At 46.3% G+C, this 22,427-nt stretch overlaps 1 protein-coding gene and 1 long non-coding RNA gene across 6 annotated transcripts in view; both read left to right on the top strand.

The window, feature by feature from the left end:
* The first annotated feature begins 4,092 nt into the window (after positions 1-4,092).
* Positions 4,093-22,427, top strand: part of DOCK9 (dedicator of cytokinesis 9) — a 335,502-nt gene continuing 317,167 nt past the window's right edge. For 4 of the 5 annotated variants that reach the window (XM_073348365.2, XM_073348510.2, XM_073348458.2 and 1 more), the window contains exon 1: positions 4,094-4,404. In XM_073348365.2, the coding sequence (XP_073204466.1) occupies positions 4,285-4,404 (120 nt within the window). In that variant the 5' untranslated portion in view covers positions 4,094-4,284. Of the gene's footprint in view, positions 4,405-22,427 lie in introns of all 5 variants that reach the window. The other variant, XM_073348476.2, reaches the window with a different exon arrangement.
* On the top strand, positions 18,802-21,679 carry LOC140912993 (uncharacterized). The gene is made up of 2 exons (XR_012159435.2): positions 18,802-21,332; positions 21,462-21,679. It is a non-coding gene; the product is annotated as an uncharacterized LOC140912993 (long non-coding RNA).

Genomic DNA, 22,427 nt, shown 5'->3' with positions numbered 1-22,427 from the left:
AGTGATTTTAACATTCCAATTATGTGAATCCTCCCACCATATTTCACTAATACCTATGTTGGCCAATTTCTTTTAATGAATTAGCATTTCTAACTTCTCTTGTTTGTTGCCCAGGCTTCGAGCATTTGTACACAGGGCATGAATAAATCTCAAGATGCCAAGGAACACAGAAAAGACTAGATCCACCAAGATACTTGTAGGTGCTTAAACCCAGTTTTAGGTGCCACTGTGATCCACAAAATCCCTGTTCATCTGCTGCCTAATCCTGTAGGTGCCTAAACTCACTCAGTGCCTACTTTTTCAGAGTAAAAGCTCCCTTTGTGCCTCACTTTCAGCCGCTTGGGCTTGCATACTGCTGCCTCACTTTAGGTATTCAGATGCTTATCTTCCGCCTGAGCCCAGCCCAATTTATAAACCAGGGAAGATAGGCAGAAAAGCATATATCCCACATGTGGGATTGATCTAGTACACATGGTTTGAACACACCTAACTGGTTCAGACACCATTCAAAAATGTATCCAAAAGAGAAAATGGGGCTGTCAACCTCATAACTTTTAGCTCAGCTGGGGTGTGGGAGATCCAAGTTCAATGTACCCCTCTGCCTGATGAGGAGAAGGGACATACCCTGGTCAAATCCTACCTTTCAGGACGGTGCCCTAAACCACTGAGCTATGCAATATTCTGATGTGGTGCTATAGCAGTCTCTCAATTTGAAGCTGTTCCACTTTTGCTAAATTGGAGTCACTGGAGCAGGGGGACCGGACCCTAAGTCTCCTGCTTTCCAGATGGATGCCCTAACCACAAGACAAAAATATTTCTCACTCACTCTGACCCAATTACTATTTAATTTTTTAATCCAAAGTCGAACAGCTTCTACAGGAGAGGTGGAGGGCTCCCCAACACACACATACATGCATCAGAGTATCCTATAGCCCACAGGCGCTGACTCCGTGGGTGCTGCGGGGCTGGAGCATCCACGGGAAAAATTAGTGGATGCTCCACACCCACCAGCAGCCAAGCTCCTCCCGCCCCCTACTTGCCTTCTCTTCCCCCAAGTGCACCGTGTCCCTGCTCCTCCCCCTTCCAGCACTTCCTGCCCGCCGCCTAACAGCTGTTCGGCGGTGCTTAGGACTTTCAGGGAGGGAGGGGGAGGAGTGGGGACACGGCATGCTCGGGGGAGGAGGCGGTAAAGAGGCAGGGACTTGGGGGAAGGGGATGGAATTGGGGCAGGGTGAGGGTGGTGCAGGGGTGGGGCCAGGGCGTGGGGGTGTGTGTGTGTGGAGCACCTATGAGGCAGAGGGGAAGTCAGCACCTATGGTATAGCCCATTCATGAGGACAGTCACCTAACAGGTGGGAGACACCTCTTTAAATCCTGTCTCCGCAGCAAGCAAAGAGAGAGAATCAAATCTGGGACTCCCACATAAAAGTACTTACCTGTGGACTGAAAGCTATAAGGTTGGTGGCACTTGCATCACTTCCTTCTCTGGTGTTTCCTGCACAAAGCAGATTAGATTCCTAAACTGACTCCAGCAGAGGCGTTCCCAACTGTGGATTGCAAGAAGAGATAGGTGCTTCCCTGCCATCCAAATTTAGAACTCTAACTCTGTGAGGATGCAGCATTTTGGACACGCCCCTTGCACCAAATGCACATATACACTACCTGCCCCATGGAGCAGGTAATCATAGATGCTGCATTGAGTACAATAAACTGGATAGTCCCCATTCTGTTGCTGGACATCCCTGTTCACTCCTGTAGCGTGTTCCTTTGTTGATGTTTTAATTTTATCGGGGTGTTTTTGGCCTTAAGGATAAAGAAGTTTAAAGAACATTAAGTGCACCTAACCCACCCGCAGTAGCCTGCCCCTTGGTTAAGGGTTGATGGGTAAAGGGCTTAGGGATGAAAGCCTCATTAAGAAGCTTTCCGCCTTGCCTAGGAGACTGCTAGGCTCAGTGCATGGTCCCCAAACAAACAGACCAAACAGCATATTTCAGTCAAGCAGCAAGCACAACACAAACACACTACAGACAACGAACTTACCCCAAGAGCCATGTAATCGCTCCTCCTTCACCTGGAGAACTCCCTCACAAAACTCCAGTTAGTGCTCCTGTTTGTTAGCTCCTCTGGTCGTTTAGGAGTGAGCTTTTTAAACTCCTGGTTTTCCTGAGTATTCCCAGCCCCTGGTTAAAGGCTGATGGGTGCTAAAGGGCTTAGGGATCCCGTTGCTTTCCTGCTAACTTTCTAGATATCCAATCTCCAAGTCTCTTTATGGATCTGGGCCAAGATCCTTTACTTTGAGGATGAATTATGTTTGTGTATTTGTACTGTCTTTATCCCTTAACCTTTGCTGCATTCCTGCATATTTCTGCCTCAGAGACACTGAATCAGTAGCTGTATGTTTGTGGTGCCCAAAGGCCCCAATGAAGAACAAGGATCGCATGCATTATGTGCTGTACAAAAAAATGCTCTGTGACCCAAAGACTTTACAGACTTGTTTTCAAATCTCAGATTAATATTTTTGTCTCCCTTGGCTACACCACTGAATTGTTCTTTTCATGTGGGAAGTGTAAATGATTTAACTCTGTAAAAAGTTTTTGCCGTTTGTGGGAAAGATGCTTTAGTAAGAGTCTTTGATCCTCTAAGCACTTACTCACAAAAGTAACTTTATTCACATGACTAATTCCATTGAGTTTAATAGGACTAGTCATATGAGAATAGTCCCTCAGTGGAAATTCAATGGGACAACTCACCTGAAAAAATGACTTTACCTATACCAGCTTGTAGGGTTGGGCACTAAAGCCTCAGTCCTGCAAACATAAAGATATGTAAGTTTACTTAGCTAAACTTTCTATCAGTGTGACTCAAGCTTTACAGAGAGGCAAAGCAAAAACATTGATTAAACTTCATTATTTTTTTCCAGTGTATGTGTATAAATATTGGTGCTAGATAATGAACAAAAGAGACTGATTTTTTTCAAATCTGCTATGAAACTTAATTGCTGTAGTCCTATTTTGAATAACTTTTAAAAATATCTTCCTAGGTTAAATATTTACATTGATAAAAATTAAAAGCACATATTTAAATATCAAAATGCAATTCACAAAACAACATTAAAGAAGCAAGGCACTGCAGCTGGCTGTAGATAACACAGTGCTGCAGCTGGCATCTCCTGTAAACCCAACTGCAGCTAGGATGTGGGTAGCATCTCCCTTTGCAGTGGTGGACATAAAATAGCTGATGCTATCAACTGCACCAAGGACAGGTCCACTCCAGGCTTAGGCATACTTCTCAACCTGCCAAGGTGCAGATGCAGGCTCCCTGATCTGACCAAGGCCCCAAATGAGGGATGTACGACTCCCTACCTGTAGGAAAATTACAGAGGGGCAATTTATTCTTTTGGTGTAGAGATTTCTATCACTACATCTTCATGGCTCCTTATAGTCTGATGTAAATAATTCTCAACCATAAAATGAGCAGGACCACGCGGCGTGTAACTGTGGGGTTCATCTAATAAGTGACACCCCTTTGAGCAAGGACAGGGAATTTGGAAGGTCAAAGCTGCTGTGTGCCTGGGCGAGGGCCCCGGACACAAGGCAGAGCTCGGGGCAGGAACAGGCCCTGCACCGACGGGAGACAGGGGCCGAGGAGGAGGGTTGTGAAACGCTGTTTCTGAAGGGGCACGGACCGGCGCGCCAAAGCCTGCGCGCCCAGGGGCCGGCCCCCCACCACCGACCCCGACCCCGACCCCGATCCCCGCCAGCGGGCGCCGCGCCAGCCCGCACAGGACGCTGCGGACCCGCCCTGGGCGAGGGGAGGCCGTGACGACGCGCTCAGCGCCAAGCGGGAATTTCCGGCTCACGCCGGCCCCGCCCCGATGTTGGCCGCGGCTCCCAGGGGAGACCGACGCGGGGGCGGGGTGCGCGAGGGCAGCCGCCGGGCAGGTCGCGGGGCGACCAATCCGACGCGGATCCGGGGAACAGGTGTGGGCGGGGCATGATGGGTGGCCCCACCCCTTCGCCGTCTCGGCTCCGCCAATCAGCGACCGCGGTTGCACCCTAGGCCCTCCCCCCTCGTGTGACTCAGTGTTTGGGGTGGGAGCGGGGCGCGCGCTGGGAGCATGGGCTGAGTGAGGGAGGGGCCACCTGAGAGGGCAGAGCCGCTCGGGCCGGCGCCAGCTGCGACACTGGCTCGCCGTCCACGGCCGGGCCATGGGGGCCGCGGAGTGAGGGGCCGGGAGCGAGGCGAGGCGGCGGCGGCGGTAGCAGCAGCAGCGGCGGCGGCGGCCATGTCGCAGGCGCAGGTCCCCCCGGAGACTCGGAAGTTCACGCGGGCGCTTAGCAAGCCGGGCACGGCGGCCGAGCTGCGGCAGAGCGTCTCCGAGGCGGTGCGGGGCTCCGTGTTCGTGGTAAGAGCCCGGCCGGTTGGGCGGCTGCGGGGTGCGGGGCCTGTGGGGACAGCGCCCGTCTGTCCCCGCACAGGGGGCTGGGGCGCATCCCCCGCCACCAGGGAGCCCCCCCCGCCGGGCACCGGGGCCCGATGCTGCCGCCGAGCTCCCCGCATCGACAGGGCTCCGACGCCCGCGGCGGGAGGGAGCCGCCGGGCTGGCGCGGCGCGGGGCTTGCCCTTGGCTCGCGGCGGGGCGCGCGCCTCCTGCTGGCCTGCGGCTCTGGCCCGGGCTGAGGTGCCGGTGTGGCGGAGAGCCAGCCTGGGAGGCTCCCTGCGTGGGCGGGGGCCGCAGTCCGCGGGCGCGGCGGGGCTCTCCGCCGGCACAGCGCTGGGAGTCGCCGCCGCCGCGCTCCTCGGTGCGGCCGCAAACTTCCATCCAGTCACCGCGCGTGTGCGTGGCGTGGAAGTCTGTGGGTGTGTCTGAAGAAGAGGTACAAAAGGAGGTGCGGTGGCACTTTGCCGTGCCCTCCTCACCACGGTAACGCGTATGCTGGGTCGTTCCTCCTCATCTCTTTTCTGAAATCGTCCTAACCCCGGAATTAAACCCAGACGTATTCGCGGCGGGGTTGTAATCAAACAGGGTCTTGTGAGGATTCAGTAACTACTCTGTGGACTCTGACTGGAAGGGAGCAAAGCTAGGCTGTGTTTCTGTCACTGAACCCTCACGAAGTCCTGGTCTGCGCTACAGGTTTATGTCACTATAACTACATCGATCAGGGGTGTGGAAAATCCACACCCCTGAGCAGTGCAGTTACACCAGTTTGAGCCCCAGTGTAGGTAGTGCTCTGTTAACAGGAGGGCTTCCCATGTCCACATAACTACCGCCTCTGGGGGAGATGGAGTACCTATGTGATGGGAGAAGCTCTCCCGGTTTCTTCACTGAACACTACAGTGGCATTGCTGCACTGGTGTAGCTGTACCACCACAGTGCTGTAAGTGTAGACATACCCTAAGGCAGAGGGGGGCAAACTATGGCCCTCGGGACTCTGGCCCCTGAGCTCCTGCCAGGGAGTGGGGTCAGGACAGGCTTGCAGAGGAGCCAGCCCAACTCCCCAGCAGCATGGTGAGCAGGGCGGAGGCTAGGCCCTGGCCCCTCCCCTTCTGCTCCCCTGCCTCCTTCGCAGTCACAGTTCCCCCAGTACCTGGGCAGCATAGCTGCAGCTCCAGGCGGATGGCATGGCTAGAGTGCGGCCAGACCTGGTTTTCCAGGGTGGCGCGGTCAGGGGGAGTTCCGGGGCGGGTGGGGGGTGGTCAAGGGGCCTGGGCCCTGCTGCCAGGGTCAGGGGCAGAGCAAACCAGGGCCCCCCTCCATCTCCAGCATGTTGGCCAGCAGCCAAGCCCAGATAGGGAGCGAGCCCTGCCCGACTGCCAGGAAGAGCAGCGAAACGAGCAGGGGAAACGCACAGGGAAAGGACTGAGCCCCCCTTTCCACAACCCCACAGGTAATGTGGGGCGGGGAGAGCAGGGAGGGTTGGATGGGGGTGGGGGGGCCGCAGGGGGGCGGTCAGGGGGTGGGGAACAGGGGAGATTGGATGGGGCAAGGGTCCCGGGGGTGGGGAACAGGGGAGATTGGATGGGGCAGGGGTCCCGGCGGGATGGTCAGGGGGAAGAGAGCAGGGGTGTTTGGATAGGATGCAGGATGCCCGGGTGGGAGCAGGGGGCGTTGGATGGGAGTGGGAGTTCTGGGGGGGTTGGAATGGGGGCGTGGGCCAGGCCACTCCTTGCTGTTTGGGGAGGCATAGCCTTGCCCAGCTTTCCCTACCTTGCCTGCCATACAATTTCTGTAGCCGATGTGGCCCTAGGGCCAAAAAGTTTGCCCACCCGTGCCCTAAGGCCATGTCTACGATGGCACTTTTGTCGTTAAAACTTTTTGTTGCTCAGGGGTGTGAAAAAACACCCCCTTTAACGACAAAGGTTTTAATGATGAAAAGCACCGGTGTGGACAGTACTCCTGGTGACAAAGATGTGGCCCCATGGCAATAAAGAGCAGTTACACATCACATCTTAAAATGGTGCAGTTGCACAGCCATGCCGTTGTAAGATGCACGGTGTAGACATAGCCTTAGTCACTTAATCTCTCTTTCTCCTTTCCTCCAGCTTTAAAATGGGGACAGTAATGCTTACCTATCATTGTAAAGTGTTCCTGTATCTACAATTGAAAAAGCATCATAATACCCATCTACTCATTCTACAAATTACCTCCTATTTTTTGTAACTACCAGGGTAACAAACTATTGAACCCCCTTAATCGTTGGTTAGCAGTTCCGCCTTTGAGTAGTTCCACTGACTCCAATGGGACTACTTGGAGTAATAAGATATAAGGTAACGCGTTAAAAATATCTTTTTCTAGTAAACACGAGGGCAGTAAGGACTGAATAGTGCAGAGATAGTCGTTCCTACAATCCCAGCATTGCTGATGGTGCTGAAAGGATCAGCAGAAAAATAGTTGATGTTGAATTTTATCTTAAGAACATAAGAACGGCCATACGGGTCAGACCAAAGATCCATCTAGCCCAGTATCCTGTCTGCCAACAGTGGCCAGCCAGGTGCCCCAGAGGGAATGAACAGAACAGGTAATCATTGAGTGATCCACCACCTATCTCCCAGCTTCTGACACTGACCCTGCCCATCATGGCTAATAGCCATTGATGGACCTATCCTCCATGAATTTATCTAGTTCTTTTTTGAACCCTGTTATAGTCTTGGCTTTCACAACATCTTCTGGCAGAGTTGCACAGGTTGACTGTGCATTGTGTGAAAAAATACTTTTTTGTTTGTTTTTAAACCTGTTGCCTATTAATTTCATTTGGTGACCACTACTTCCTCTGTTATGAGAAGGAGTAAATAACACTTCCTTATTTACTTACGCCACATCCGTCATAATTTTATAGACCTCTATCATATCCCCCTTAATTATCTCTTTTCCAACTTGAAAAGTCCCAGTCTTATTAATCTTTCCTCATATGGAAGCCATTCCATACCCCTAATAACTTTTGTGCCCTTTTTTGAACCTTTTCCAATTCCAGTATATCTTTTTTTTAGATGAGGTGTCCACATTTGCACACAGTATTCAAGATGTTGGCATATATAGAGATGGATTTATATAGAGGTGATATGATATTTTCTGTCTTCTGATCTTAGCCTTTCTTAATGATTCCAAATGTTCTGTTAGCTTTTTTGATGGCCACTGCACTTTAAGTGGATGTTTTCAGAGAACTAGCCACAGTGACTCCAAGATCTTTCTTTAGTGGTAACAGCTAATTTAGATCCCATCATTTTATATGTATATTTGGGATTGTATTTTCCAATGTGTATTACTTTGTATTTATCAACATTGAATTTCATCTGCTGTTTTGTTGCCTAGTCACCCGGTTTTTGAGATCCCTTTGTAACTCTTCGCGGTCTTCTTGGGACTTAACTATCCTTGGCAAATTTTGCCACCTAACTGTTTACCTCTTTTTCCAGAGCATTTGTGAATATGTTGAATAGTACTGGTCCCAGTACAGACCTTTAGGGAACACCACTATTTACCTCTCCATTCTGAAAACTGACCATTTATTCCTATCCTTTGTTTCCTATCTTTTAACCAGTTACTGATCCATCCCTCTTATCCCATGGCAGCTTACTTTGTTTTAGTGCCCTTGGTGAGGGACCTTGTCAACGGCTTTCTGAAAATCTAAGTACACTGTGTTCATAGGTTCCCCCTTGTCCTTATGCTTGTTGACCCCCCTCAAAGAATTCTAGTAGATTGGTGAGGCATGATTTCCCTTGACAAAAGCCATGATGACACTTCCCCAACAAATCATGTTCATCTGTGTCTGATAATTCTATTCTTTACTATAATTTCAACAAGTCTGGCTGGCACTGAAGTTAGGCTTACCAGCCTATAATTGCCTGGATCGCCGCTGGAGCCTTTTTAAAAAATTGGTATCACATTAGCTATCCTCCAGTCATCTGGTACGGAAGCTGATTTAAATGATAGATTACATACCACAGTTAGTCATAATTGTTGGTGTTGAAATGAATGGAAGAAGTTAATCTGTCTCGGAGCTACTTTTTCAGAAAGTTTAAATATATGAGAAGATAGCACTACGTTAGTACAGGTTCTGAAGACTTCTTTGCAACCAGAAGGACTAAAACTTTTAAAAAGAGCTTGTATTCTGCAGTAACTTTTAGGGTCAGCAAATATATGATGTCATACCAGCTCAGTCTGACTGTAGCCAGTGCTTTTTGCATATTGCTATACTGATGGTATAACGAGGAATTTTTTTGATGGTGAGTTGGTGTAATAGCTTTTGAATTAAAAGAAAACAAACTTTACCATACGTAGTATGTTTGTGACTTTTCCCCACCCGGTTAATTTATAGAATAAATTTCCTCTTCCACTCTTCTTGTTTTGATTCTTCTGTAAATCACTCCTTTCTCTTTATTCTTTTCTTCCTCTTTACCATTGTGAAGGCCATCCTGCTAATCCTTCACTATGATTAATTGGAGCATCTGATTCTTCTATTCTTGTACCCAGGCTGTTTAACAACTCTGGGGAAAGGCCTGTGATCATGGGACTTTCCTGCATTTACAAATTAGTTCTTTTTCTCCTTTTGTTCTGACATGTGCCTTGTCAAGCAGCATTATTTTTTCATTCATTGAATTCCACATCCACCTTCAACTTTTGAAGAGAGGAGATTGGTGGATATTGTGCTCTGTTCATGCGTTTTTTCAGTGACTGACTGTATCTACCATGATCCATTTTTCTGTCACCAATTTTTTTTGCCTGCTATCCTTTAATCCCTCTACCTGTCATTTGACCACCTTCTGCCTGACTCCTCCAACCCAGTTTTTGTCCTTCTAACTCTGCCACCTGGCTTTCCAGCTACTCTCCATCTGCTTTCTTCTCTTTACATTCAGGCTCATCGAGTTAATGGTATGAAACTTTTGTCCCAAGATCCTCTCCTGCAATTCCATATTGTATCCACTCCAATCTGGATTCTGCCCTCTCCTCCCCATTGAAACTTTCTAGCATATTTAGAAAGGCAGCATGAAACTTAAAGCTATCTGCTGAAGGAAGTATATAATTGGCCTAATCTGTATAATGTGAAATAGCATACAGCCCTTTAGGCATCAAAACCTTATTATCCCTTGGAGAATCTGCATGTGAACCTTAAAAAGGGAGTGAATTTGGAATTTCCTGGAAGAAGCCATGGAAGAATGAGTCCAGATTTTTTAGAAGCTGGTGCATCCTTAATGAGTGGGTAAAACTTTTCACTTTGCATATAAGGTGTCATAAATAAACATTTGCAATGTTCGAAATGTGTACGAATTATTGAGTAGGTTGCACTGGTGGGGGAATGTTTCTATATGTTAAGAAAAGCGTAGAGTGAAATAAAGGAAAAATCTCAAACAAATCAAACTATACCATAGAATATGGATAGAAATAGCAGCAGGAATACTGACAACCTGACCAGGATGGTGACAGTGATTGTGAAATGCTCAGGGAGATTAGAGAGAAACAAACATAGAAAAATGCAGTAGTAATGGATGATTTCAACTATCCTCCTATTGACTGGGTATAGTCACCTCAGGTGGTGATTGAAGAAAAAAATTTTTTTTTAAGACATGTTAAATGACTGCTTCTTGGAGTATCTTGTCCTGGATTCCACAAGGGGAGAGGCAATTCTTGATTTAATCCTAAATGGAACACAGGATCTGGTCCAAGAGGTGAGCATAGTTGAACTGCTCAGTAATAAAGACTATAATGTGATTACATTAACATTCTTATAGGGGGAAAAATGCCAAAGAAACCCACCACAGTAACATTTAACTTCAAAAAGGGGTACTACACAAAAATGAGGAAGCTAGTTAAATAGAAATTAAAAGGAACAGTTACAAGGGTGAAATGCCTGTAAACTGCATGGAGATTATTTAAAAGCACCATAATAGAGGCTCAAACTAAATGTATACCCTAAATTAGAAAAAAACACAACAGTAAGAGGACCAAAAAATGCCACCATGGCTAAACAGCGGAGTAAAAGAAGCAGTTAGAGGCAGAAAGGCATCCTTTAAAAAAACTGACATCCTAGAGAGGAAAACAGAAAGGAGCACAAACTCTGGCAAGTCAAGTGTATAAGTATAATAAGGCAGGCCAAGAAAGAATTTGAAGAACTAGCAAAGGACACAAAAACTAACACAAATATTTTTTTAAGTACCTCAGAAGCAGGAAGCTTGCCAGTAGGCAGTGAGGTGACTTGGTGATCAAAGTGCTGAAGGAGCTCTTAAGGATGACATGGCTTTTGCAGAGAAACTAAATGAATTTGTTGCATCGGTCTTCACTGCAGAGGATATGGGCAAGGCCCCCTTCCCATCTCCCACCTGAGACATTCTTTTTACATGAGAAATCGGAGTTAATTATTCCAGATTAAGATGTCAGTAGAGGAGGTTTTGGAACAAATTGATAAATTGAATAGGTGGTGGGTCGAATAGAAGCGGACCGTGGCCAGGGGCTGCCGGCCGTGGTGCAGCAGCTGCTCTGGCCAGGGCTGTGGTGCCAGCTGCTTGGGTGGCCCTCGGGTCAACCACACTGTCCCCTGCAGAAGTCACAGAGGTGGCGGAAAGTCACGGAATCTGTGACTTCCGTGATAGACGTGGAGCCCTATTGATAAATGATCTGGAAAAGGGGGTGAACAGTGAGGTGGTGAAGTTTGCAGACATTACAAAGTTACTCAAGATAATTTTAAGTCCAAAGCTGACTGCAGTGAGTCAGTAATGGATCTCACAAAGCTGGGTAACTGGGTAACAAAATGGTAGATGAAACTCAGTGTTGCCAAGTGGTTAGGAATGCATATTATAAAAAATAATCCTAACTATATATGCAAAATAATGGGTTCTAAATTAGTTCTGACCACTCCAAAAAATGATGTGGTCGTTAGTTTTCTGAAAACATCTATTCAATATACAGTGGCAGTCATCAATGTTAGGAACCAATAGGAAAGGGATAGATAATAAAATGGAAAATATCATAACGCAACTATATAAATCCATGGTACTCCCACACCTTGAATACTGCATGCAGTTCTGGTTGCTCCATCTCAAAAAACATAGAATTAGAAAAGGTGCAGAGAAGGGCAATAAAAATTAAGATTATGGAATAGCTTCTGTCTGAGGAGATCTTAAGACTGGGACTGTCCAGCTTAGAAAAAAGATGACTAAGGTTGGATATGATAGAGGTCTATTAAATTGTGAATCTTATGAAGAAGGTGAATAAGGAAGTATTATTTATTTCTTCACATAAAGCAAGAACTGGAATTCACCCACTGAAATTAATAGGCAGTAGTTTTAAAAGTAACATAAGGAAATACTTCACAGAAGGCACAATCAACCTGTGGAACTCCTTGCCAGAGCATGCTGTGAAGACGAAAAGTATAACCTGGTTCAAAAAACTAGATAAGTTCGTGGAGGATAGGTCCATCAGGGCTATTAGCCAAGACGAACAGGGACACAAACTCATGTTCTGGGTGTCCCTGAATCTCTGTCTGCCAGAAGCTGGGACTGGACAAAGGAAGGACTGCTCAAAATTAATCTGTACTGTTCATTCCCTCTGAAGCATCTGGCCACTGTCAGAGACAGGATACTGGGCTGTATGGACCATTGGTCTGACCCAGTATGGTTGTTTCTTATATACTACATAGTAATTTAGTGATGGCTTTATGATCTAGGGCCTTGGTGCTTTTGTGGCTAGCTGGACCTAATTCTAGAGGAAAGCCTTCTACTTTCTGCAGTATTCTAGTGTATCAGTTTGGAAATTCTGCAGCTGGAGGTAAATTCAAAAGTATAGTTTATCAAATTAAATATAAAAATAGTGATACTATTTTGATATTAAATGAACTTTTACTCTGTCCTTCTGTTTTCAGCATGCTTCATCCCTGTATTAGCATAATGTTCATAATAGATTTCAAAGGTTTTCCACTAAAATGGGGATCTTAAATTCTTCAGAAATTGCTTTTACATGTTTGATTAGGAGGTAAAACGTCCACCTGCCTCTTGCAATTAAGGTTTTTCAAGCTTTCGCCCTTACCTTTCAAATGCACTGTAAAATTAATTGGTCACAAGTGTGGTGGATTAATGAAACATCCTTTACGTTCTGCTGATAAAATGTTCTGTGCTGAATTAGGGGACTTAATTGTTTGTAAATGGAATATATTTGCTCCTTCTGAGAATGTGGTCAATGTTTAAAACAACATGAAGTTGAGGGTCCGGGGTTGAGTGTGAAAGAAGACATCTAACATGGAATTGCTATATTTTTCACTATAGTACGCTTATAGCCTCAGTAAATTTCAGATACTTGGTCAATAAAACAGCCCTTTTCTAGTTTGTGCCCATTTAACTCAGTTTCCAACTTAACTTTTTGCAGATGGATGTCACTGGTTGACCTTTCGAAAGCTAAATAAATGAGACCTCTTTTATATTTTCTTAATTTAGTTTTAAACTCAACTTTTCATAATGGTCACAATACAAAAATTCTTCTGATTGTCTAAACTGAGTTACTTAATACTTTATTATAGTAGTGAAGAACCAAATGACAGGCTGTGTCTACACTACAGAGCTTGATTGACATAAGTTACGATACCATACATCCACCAACTTCTGTATCTCTTGTGTGCGTGCATACTTGGCTACTTGTGTTGGAGTTGCCCGTACACGCCACTAGTGGTTACACTGATGGAAAACGTGGAGTGCCATGGGTAGGTATGCTGATGTGCCCTGTACCGTTGTCCGGTGTAGTGCCATGTGGGACATTTTGCAGTAATTTGCTGAAGGATTTTTGGTTCTGGTTCCCACAATGTCCGTCTCCATCCATAATGCTTGTTCCATCCCATTATTTGCGCACCATTTTTTAAAACTGACAGTCCCATATGCCACTTTACAGCCTCTGCCATCTCTCAGGCAGAAGTATGGACCCAACAGAGCTCCATGCAATTCTCATGACTGTTGCTAATATAAGATGTGCAGTTCTCTTGTATTTGCAGAACTTCATTGAGTACTACTATAATTGGATATGTGAGGAAGCGGAGTTACTCAACCACCATGACAGGTTGCTGATAGGTAGCACATAAATACATCTGGCTGCTGCTGTCATTCAGGTGGTAGCTCCCCATTATTATTTGCTGCTTTTGGGCTGAAAAACAAGCACTGATCGTCGGATTGCATTGTAATGTAGGTTTGGGATGACAAGCTGTGGTTGCAGAACTTTTGGATGTGAAAAGGCCCCTGTGATAGGCTGTGCCACTTAGGAAGCCACCTGATGTGCTAAGATACCACTGAGTATACCTGTTCTGCCAGCATGGGCCCTCTTTAACTGGCCTTGCTGGGTTAGGCTCACAAGCCTCTTCCAGCCAAGCTCACAGACAGGGCCACACCCAGCTGCAGCTCAGATCTGGGAAGACTTGGCTTAAGGGACTTGTTTCAGCACTCTGGTGCTTACTCCTTTTAAAGGGTACAAACCCAAAGGTTTTATGAAATTCATCTCCTCCCTCAATGTGGAGGGAGGTATGCACAACTTCTCGCCCCTTACTTAGAAATTACAGACACTAGGTTATATTATAAACCAAATTTTATTAACTACAAAAGGCAAATTAAGTGGTAAAAGCAGTAGCAAACAGAACAAAGCAGATTACTAAGCAAACGAAACCAAACATGCGAACTAAGCTAGTTTCACTAAAGAAATTGGTTACAAATAGTTTTTCTCACCCTAGATATTGTTGCAGGCAGATTACAGAAGGTCTTGAAAGGCAGCTGCACTGGTTTTCCTCTTGAGACCTCGGGTATTATTACTCACAAGCTAGATGCTCTTCCAGCTTGGGCTCAATCCTTCTCTCCGCCTCCCCCACCCCCCATTCAGTTCTTTCTTCCAGGTGTTTTTCAGCATCTCTTTGGGCCGGCAGGCAGAGGAGAACTGTGATGATGATACTCCCCTGCCTTGTATAGCTCTTGTGTAAGGCAGGAACCCTTTGTCTTCCAGAGGAAAACCACTGGCATTCCAAAAGGGGGAGGAGGAGGGGTATGCAGTACCAGGTGACTCGGACCCACCCCTCTGCATGGCTGTGGCAGTCATTGCTCATAAGCTGTCTCCAGCGTCCACAGGAAGACTAAGCTCTTTCACAGTCCATTGTCTCTGCTATTGGCCCATTAGCCCTGTCTGGCTTTTCCATTGTTGTACCTGAAGCGCTGGTTGGGGTGACACGCAAAGTAACACATTTGAAACACAGATACATAGTTAATATTCCTAACTTTAGATACAGAAATGATACAGGCATACAAACTGGATAATTACATTCAGTAAATCATGACTTTTCCAATGATATTGTACGTGAGCCATCTTGCATAAAGTACATCTCAGTTATGTCACATTCCATATGAAAATATGCTTCTGATAAGATTATGTAATGTGACAGCCACATTCCTAGATCTGCGTGCCAAACTTGCTGCAGCATAGGGATACAAGGACGAGAGCTGCATTGAGTGTGGAGAAGTGTGGTGATAACACTCTGGAAGCTTGCAATGCTGGATTGCTGTTGGTCAGTGGGCAATCAGTTTGGAGTTGGGAAGTCCATGGTGGGGGTCATTGTCATCCAAGTAAGCAAGGCTGTTGTGTGTATCCTGCTGCACAGGACTGACTCTCTTGGCAATGTGCAGGAAGTAGTGGATAGATGTGCAGCAAGGGGTTTCCAAACGGCGGTGGGGCAATAGAAAGCATACCCTGTACTGGCACTATCCCAGCTTCCCAGTAAGTATGTGAACAGAAGGTGATACTTTTCCATGGTTATGTAAATGCTAATGGATCCACCGGGAACACTTCATTGTTATGGGTGGATTACTGACTCCCATTTTGAATTCTGTAATGTGACAGTTATGCTTGATGTAAATTAATAAATGAACGCTTGAGTTTCCAAAAGTAGAACTTTATTGTGTACAGGAAACAAAGTTCAAGTGCAAATATTGAAGCTAAAAGCATTTTAGCTGCATTGTGATAGGGCAACCCATACTTAAAAAACCCAAGTAAGCAAGAAACATTTCTTTTTATGTATTTAAGAACATATAACAGCCCTTCAGTCATGTTACAAAACATGTAGTGCATTGTGGCTGATCTTGTGGTTTTCACATGTCTGTGGTTCTCCTTGTTTTCCTTGGGTGTTGAGTGGTAGAGGTGACAGTTGAAACCATACTGCTACTTGTTGTGGGGCCATAGGTAGCAGTGACCATGGAATTTTCCCTGGATTGGAAAGGCTATTGTGACTGGGGTTTTTAGGTATGTAGGTCAGTGCTTTGCAGCATCTGAGTTTGTGGCATGAACAAACCCAAGATGATCTGGTGCATTTCCTGCTGCACTCATCCCTGTGCCTCTCCTGAAGCAGCTACTGTCTCCAGTTGTGGTCCTTCTCCATGGTCATAGACACCTGGTCTTCCAAGCCTGTGTTCATGGCCAGTACCTGAAGAGGACTGGAAGATTTTTCAGAACATGTTCATGGTCTACTTATTTCTCCACCTGATCAGAGTCACATATTTGGCAGATGTAGAGGGGCACCTCAAGGCTGTCACACTAAAGGCTGCTGATTAAAACAGAGATACGCCATTAGATTTACAGTCACAACAGAAAAGGAAAGATAAGTCTCAAAACTCCTTATATTATTCCTGTAATATCTGTAAAGTGCTAATTGTTGTCATTTAAGCTTTGGAGCACCTCATTATAGCACTCTGCAGAGCTCAAGCCATGGGGACTATGGTCTGGCAGGGGTGGTGGTGGTCTGTGGCATGTGAAGTTTAGATGTTGGGCGGCCTTGGGTATGAGCTTAGGCAAGTGTGGTGAATATTGCCAATATTTTTGCAGTAAGTGGTTATCTGACCGATATCTCACTCCTGATGGTGTCAGGCAGAGGGAACCCAGCTGGTACTCTGTCTTGAAGCTGCCTGGGCCTGTATGCTGCTAGTCTGTTTATGGAAATGGTACCAGCAGAGATCATTGCACAATGGGATGGGAAAGTCTCCTATTGTGTGGGGAGGGGGAGAAAACAAGGCTGCCGTCGCTAGAAATGTTCAGGAGAGGATTGCGAAGTATCTTAATGAAAATTTCATCAAGATCTCTCGAGGGTAAAAGGGACACTGCTATTTAGACAAAGTACACTGCATGGGCCCTGTGCCTAGCCAAACAAGCCAACAGGAACGGAGAACTAGATGCCACCTCTACCTCGGAGCATAAGACACTGTATAATTTGGATTGCTATACTAACTTCTTTGCTTACTTTACTTGTAAAGTATTAAAACAAATTCAATCAAAAATCAATGCATTTGTTCTCTTAAATGCACAGATTGCATGGGAACCACTATTAAATGGGAAAGAAGGGCAGGGGAAGGAAGGGGAGATGAGGTTTTGGGCAACAAAAAGTTAAAAAATAAGGAATAACACACACTCTTATATGAGCTCCCTTCCTTTTCACCAGTGGGCTCATCTGTGCTTGCCTGGAGGAGCTGGCTTGACACCAGCAGAGTTTTAAAGAGCTCTTAGCTTGCCTTGTGGTTTGTGTCCCCCTCTGCATCACGTCCTTCCTTCTTGCTGAGGGCTGCAGCAATATCTGCCTCAGGCTCTAGCAAAGTGTCCACAGTTGTATGTGGGGTGCTGGTGGGGTCCATATCAAGTGTCACTTGAAGTGTGTTGTAGAAGTGGCTGGTCTGATGGGCAGTCCCCAGATTTGTTTGCCTCCCTTGTCTTCTGGTATGTCTGCTGAAGTTCCTTTCACGTAGCACTGCTGCTCATCCCTGTTGTGCCCCAATTCCAGTTATTCATTATTTTGATGAATTTACTTCACTACACTAACCTGTTAAACGTGAATTGACGCCTGGTTCCCATTGTTCATGAGTAAAGTTTTTTGTTAAGCAGTATGAGCATGGGGGTTTGGGAAAGTCTGAGTAAAGCATATATTTATTCAATCAGTGTTCTAAATTTTAATGGTATCTCTGGCTGGCTAGACCTCCAGAATCTCTTTCCTCCCCGCCCCCCCCAGACTCACTGACTTGTGAGCTATTTAAGCTGGCCAGAGCTTTCTGTAGCTGTGGGTCTACTAAAGAGTCGCGGAGAACTGGCCTGTTGCTGTACTCCTTAGCAGGCTTGCGGGTGGGTTAAGTGCCTGCCAGTAGTAGGGCTGCTGCAGCTCAGTTGGGCAGGCAAGTTTCTGCCTTCCTTCACTTTTCCTTCACAGCAACTGTCTCACAGGAGCTTTGAGTGTTCCATTCCCCTCAAAGTTCCAGTCAGAAACAGGAAAGCAATGGGACTTGTGCAGGGGTCTGCCCACATGGGACAAGCCACATGATCAGAGTCCTGGTGCAAAAGTCTGCATGCAGGTGCTAAGGAGGAGATAGCCCAACACATTAAGGTATTATTGGAGTTTGATTGAAAGGTATGTAATAGTTTCATAAATGAGGCACGGGTAGCTGAGCTTCCGCCTCCCTCCTTTAGGGCCTTTTAGAAGGACAGATGCAAGCCTTGTATTCTATTGAGCATAATCACTTCCTGGAACTAAAATACAATGGAGCTGTTACATGTATCCCTGAGATAATTGCCATAGAATGAAAATGCTGCTTCTGAACTGCTGGGGGTGGGAGGCTTTTTTTACTTAAAGATTTTAAGAAAAGGGTTTTAATTTTCAGTGTTTAGGCTTTGTTTTGGAGATCTGTTTTGGAGACTATCAATACCTTTTGTGTCAATATCTGTAATTTAAGTTGACTGTCAAATACCAACAGCAAGCAATATAAGACCTATTAGAAATGAAAAAAATATATCTATCCCACCATGTTCTTAGTTCCAACAGGGTATGTATTGTATTGAAATGCAAAACAAAGTAAATAAACATTAAACTGCCTCAAGCACATCTGATTGCAGGTATCTGCAATTTCTAGCTGTTGTAGTTGGAGACAGCAGCTTTTGTGTTCATGTGGTCTTATAAGCGTAAACTATTATATGCACTCTTTCCAGCCATTACTCGCTAGCTCAGTTCCCGTCTCCTTCCTTGCCACTAACACTGAGGCCAGGTCTGCACTAAGAAAGACTTGCTAGTATAGCTGTACATCTAAACCAGGGGTGGGCAAACTATGGCCCGGGGGACACATCTGGCCCTCCAGACATCTTAATCCAACTCTCGAGCTCCTGTCAGGGAGCAGAGTTGGGGGTTTGCCCCGCTGCTGCACTCTAGCCAGGGAGCAGGGTCGGGGACTTGCCCCACTCTGTGTGGCTCCTAGAAGCAGTGGCATGTCCCCCCTCCAGCTCCTACGTGTAGGGGCAGCTAAGGGGCTCCGCATGCTGCTCCCGCAGCTCCCATTGGCTGGGAACCATGGCCAATGGGAGCTGCAGGGGCGGCGTCTGTGGACAGGGCAGTGCACAGAGCTGCCTGGCCACGCCTCTATGTAGGAGCCGGAGGGGGGACATGCCACTGCTTCTGGCAGCCGCTTGAAGTAAGCGCCACTCGGAGCCTGCACCCCTGACTCCCCCCTGCCCCAGCCCTGATCGCCTCCTGCCCTCTGAACCCCTTGGTCCTAGCCCAGAGCACCCTCCTGCACCCACAGCCCCAGCCGGAGCCCTCATCCCCTCCCCGTACCCCAACCTCCTGCCCCAGCCTGGAGCCCCCTCCTGCACCCTGAACTCCTCATTTCTGGCCCCAGCCCAGAGCCTGCACCCCCAATTGGAGCTCTCATCCCCTCTTGCACCCCAACCCTCAATTTAGTGAGCATTCATGGCCCGTCATACAATTTCCATACCCAGATGTGGCCCTTGGGCCAAAAAGTTTGCCCACCCCTCCTGTAAACCCTTCTAGTGTAGATAGTAGTATAACTTCTGTGATTGATTAGTATGTCTATATCAATCTGCAAAGTTCCTCCTGTTTTGTAAATGTCATTTTGATAGTTACCTGTATGGTAACACTTCACTTTTCCACTGTAGCCTCCATCGTGGGCTGGGACATCTAGGAGATGGTGGCAGAAATCCGTATATCCAGCAGAGAGGTTAATAGGAGTGCCATCAAGGCTGATGGCTTGATAGTCTTCATTCAAGTGAGTCAGTTCCTAGAAGAAAAGTCTGGCTGCAGCCCATAGGAACTAGTTTTCCCAGTCTGGACTGGGAGGAGGTAGAACAAAGGAACTGATCACTTGATGGGGTGTGTGTTTTTTTTTTTAAGCAGCTCCTGCATCCTACTCTTCTTAATCAGTTGTCTTATTGTCAGCCAATGAAAGACCAGTTCAAGAAGATCCAATCCTTAAATGGAATTTGGGCCACTTCTGTCAGGTGACACCCCCCACCTCTCCACAAGCAGCCTCTCATTGTAATGTAGACCAGGCTACAAATTTAGGTTGACATAAATTGCCTTGCGTCAGCTGTACATGTGTACACACTAAAATTTGTCTCTTGCTGTAAAGGCCCCATTAAGGTAAACACAGTAAAACCACCTCCCTGAATGAAGTCGATACAGGGCGAAGCTGCATGACCTATGTCAATTGTAACAATACTCTGGCAGCTTTGTCTCAATGCCTGACAGTGACTGCTCTGGTCACAGTTGTGAACTCTGCTGCTCAGGAGTCAGAGATTGGAAGCGACACCAACTGAAAACACCTGGTGTATTTTTTAAAAACCTTTTTCTGATTGCCCTCCTCAGTGAACACACCTAGCAGCTGTCTCTTGTGTGCAACTGCCCAGCTGTCTATCCTGGCTCCACACTTAGATATGCTCCTGCCTGGTGTAGACAGGAGGTATTGAATCTCCTGGGCCTGTGGGGGCACAGACATAGAAATGGACATCTGTGAGAAGATTGTAAGGGGGATACCGGTGAAAGGGGTATGACAAGGATCAGCACCAGTGCCACATAAAAGCAAAGGAACTGAAGCAGATGTACCACAAATCCAGGGAGGCCAACCAACTATCTGATGGTGAACTGTAGAACTGCCACTTTTACAACAAACTACATGTCATACATATGAGACCCTGCCAGCATCCTACAGACTACCATAAATACCTCGTAGGAGGCTGAGACAGCGACCCCTGCCATAAACAGCAAGCAGGAGGGGGTGACACAGTGGGGGATAGCCCAGCTATGCTGGGACCTGTTTGAGACTCTACTGCAGTCTAACCAGTCCCACCAGCCGAGCACAGATGAGCCCAATGAAGGGGAAGAAACTTGCGGTGAGTATGTGCATACATTTTCCTTATGTTTAATTATAAAGATGGGATTCACCCATCCCCCAAATTGACAAGACACAGGTATTGGCTTTTCACTGTTTTACTTGTATGAGAAGAGGTGGTGGTACAACAAATGGAAGTAGAGTTGGTATGTGCTTTTCATTTTACTGTTGAGTTAAATGGTAAAGGGCCATATGGAGCATATTGTTTATGTATATGGAGATGTACCTTCTATCTTTCTGAGAGCTCTTGATGAAACTTCCAGGAAGATAGTGTGCAGTCCTCTCCCAAAGGCTTTGAGGGATGGCTGCCTTATTTCTTCCTGTGTGGCAGGACACTTTATCATGTCACTCCATCAGGAGTTTGGCTGGCACCATTGCAGTAAACAGGCTTGTGGCATACAGGCCTGAGCAACTTCCGGAGGCCAGCAGCAGCTGTGCTCTCTGTGCCTTTGTTACCCTCAGGAGTTAGATCAGCTAAAGTTGCCACCGCCAGTTGAAAATAGTGCCAATATTCAGTGCTATTGCCTTATACTCGTACTCACGAAAACAGAGACCAAAACTCTGTTTTATGTAAACGATAATCTTAATGCCTTTCTTCTTCCTGCCTTCCCACCCCCATCAGACCATACTCACTGTAGCTGGGACTGGAAAGTGGTGCTGGGCAGAGGCACTCCAAAGGTGAAGTGTACAATAAGCATGTCTCATTACAAATTTTTATTGGAATAAGGGAAGGAAATTTTGCAACCGATCTTTCCCTTTCCATTGTGACTGTAAATCCAATGATAAATTTGTCTGTTTTATCTGTAGCTGCTGCTGTTGCGGCCTTGAGGGGTGCTCCCTCTTCAATTGCAAAACACCTGACCCTGATGAGGAAGAGAGAGAAGAGGTCTAGGGAAGATAGGTTCAGCGACACCATACAAGCCAGTGTTACATTGGACTGTGAAAAAAGGGCCTGGCTGGCCAATGTGGCAGCCAGCATGGAGAGGGACTGAGAGGACAGGAGAAAATGGAGAGAGACCCAGGAATCCCAGCAGGAAAAGGAGAAAGAGATGCACCAGGGCATAATGGGGCTTCTTGGGCAGCAAACACAAATGCTGCAGACTGTAGTTGACTTGCAGGTCCAATAATCATGGACTCTGGCCACCCTTTGCAGTTTCTGGAGAACTCCATAGTGGCAGCTCTCTACACCCCTGACATTCTATGTGACATCATGAGTTGCATCCCTACCCCGTCACTCCATAATGCGGGACAGTAAGGACAATGACACATTCACATATGCCAAGTATTCATCTCACAGGTCAATGTATGTGTAGTCAAAATGGACTGCATTTGTGCACTGAGATAGAAAGAAATGTTCGCTGCCTTTCTAATTTTAAAGGTTCTGTTCCATTAATTTGTTAGTTTGTATTTGCACATTGTGTTTGCACTGTTTTTTCACTCAATAAATTTATTTTTTGAAAATAAACTCATCTTTATTAATTTACCACACATACTGCAGAATGCATAGCAATACTCAAAGCACCAAGTTCTTGTAAGTATACAGCACCATAGAAATCATAGGTTCATCAAAACAACCAGTAATATGTGTAATTGTACGGCAAGCACCATATAATTCATAGATTTAGTGAAAGAGACAGTAATAATTATAAATATACACCAAACACTACACAGTTCCTTATAGCTCCTAAACCTTCAGGGCCAGAGTACAGTCCAGCACGTTAATGTGTCTGGCCATTAAAGTGCTCTTCCAAAGCATCCTGCAACTGCATGGCT

The sequence above is a fragment of the Lepidochelys kempii genome, chromosome 1, assembly GCF_965140285.1.
Source record: "Lepidochelys kempii isolate rLepKem1 chromosome 1, rLepKem1.hap1, whole genome shotgun sequence".
In the NCBI taxonomy this organism is placed as follows: domain Eukaryota; kingdom Metazoa; phylum Chordata; order Testudines; family Cheloniidae; genus Lepidochelys; species Lepidochelys kempii.
The sequence above is the reverse complement of the archived record's forward strand: the minus strand, read 5'-3'. Positions and strand labels throughout refer to the sequence as shown.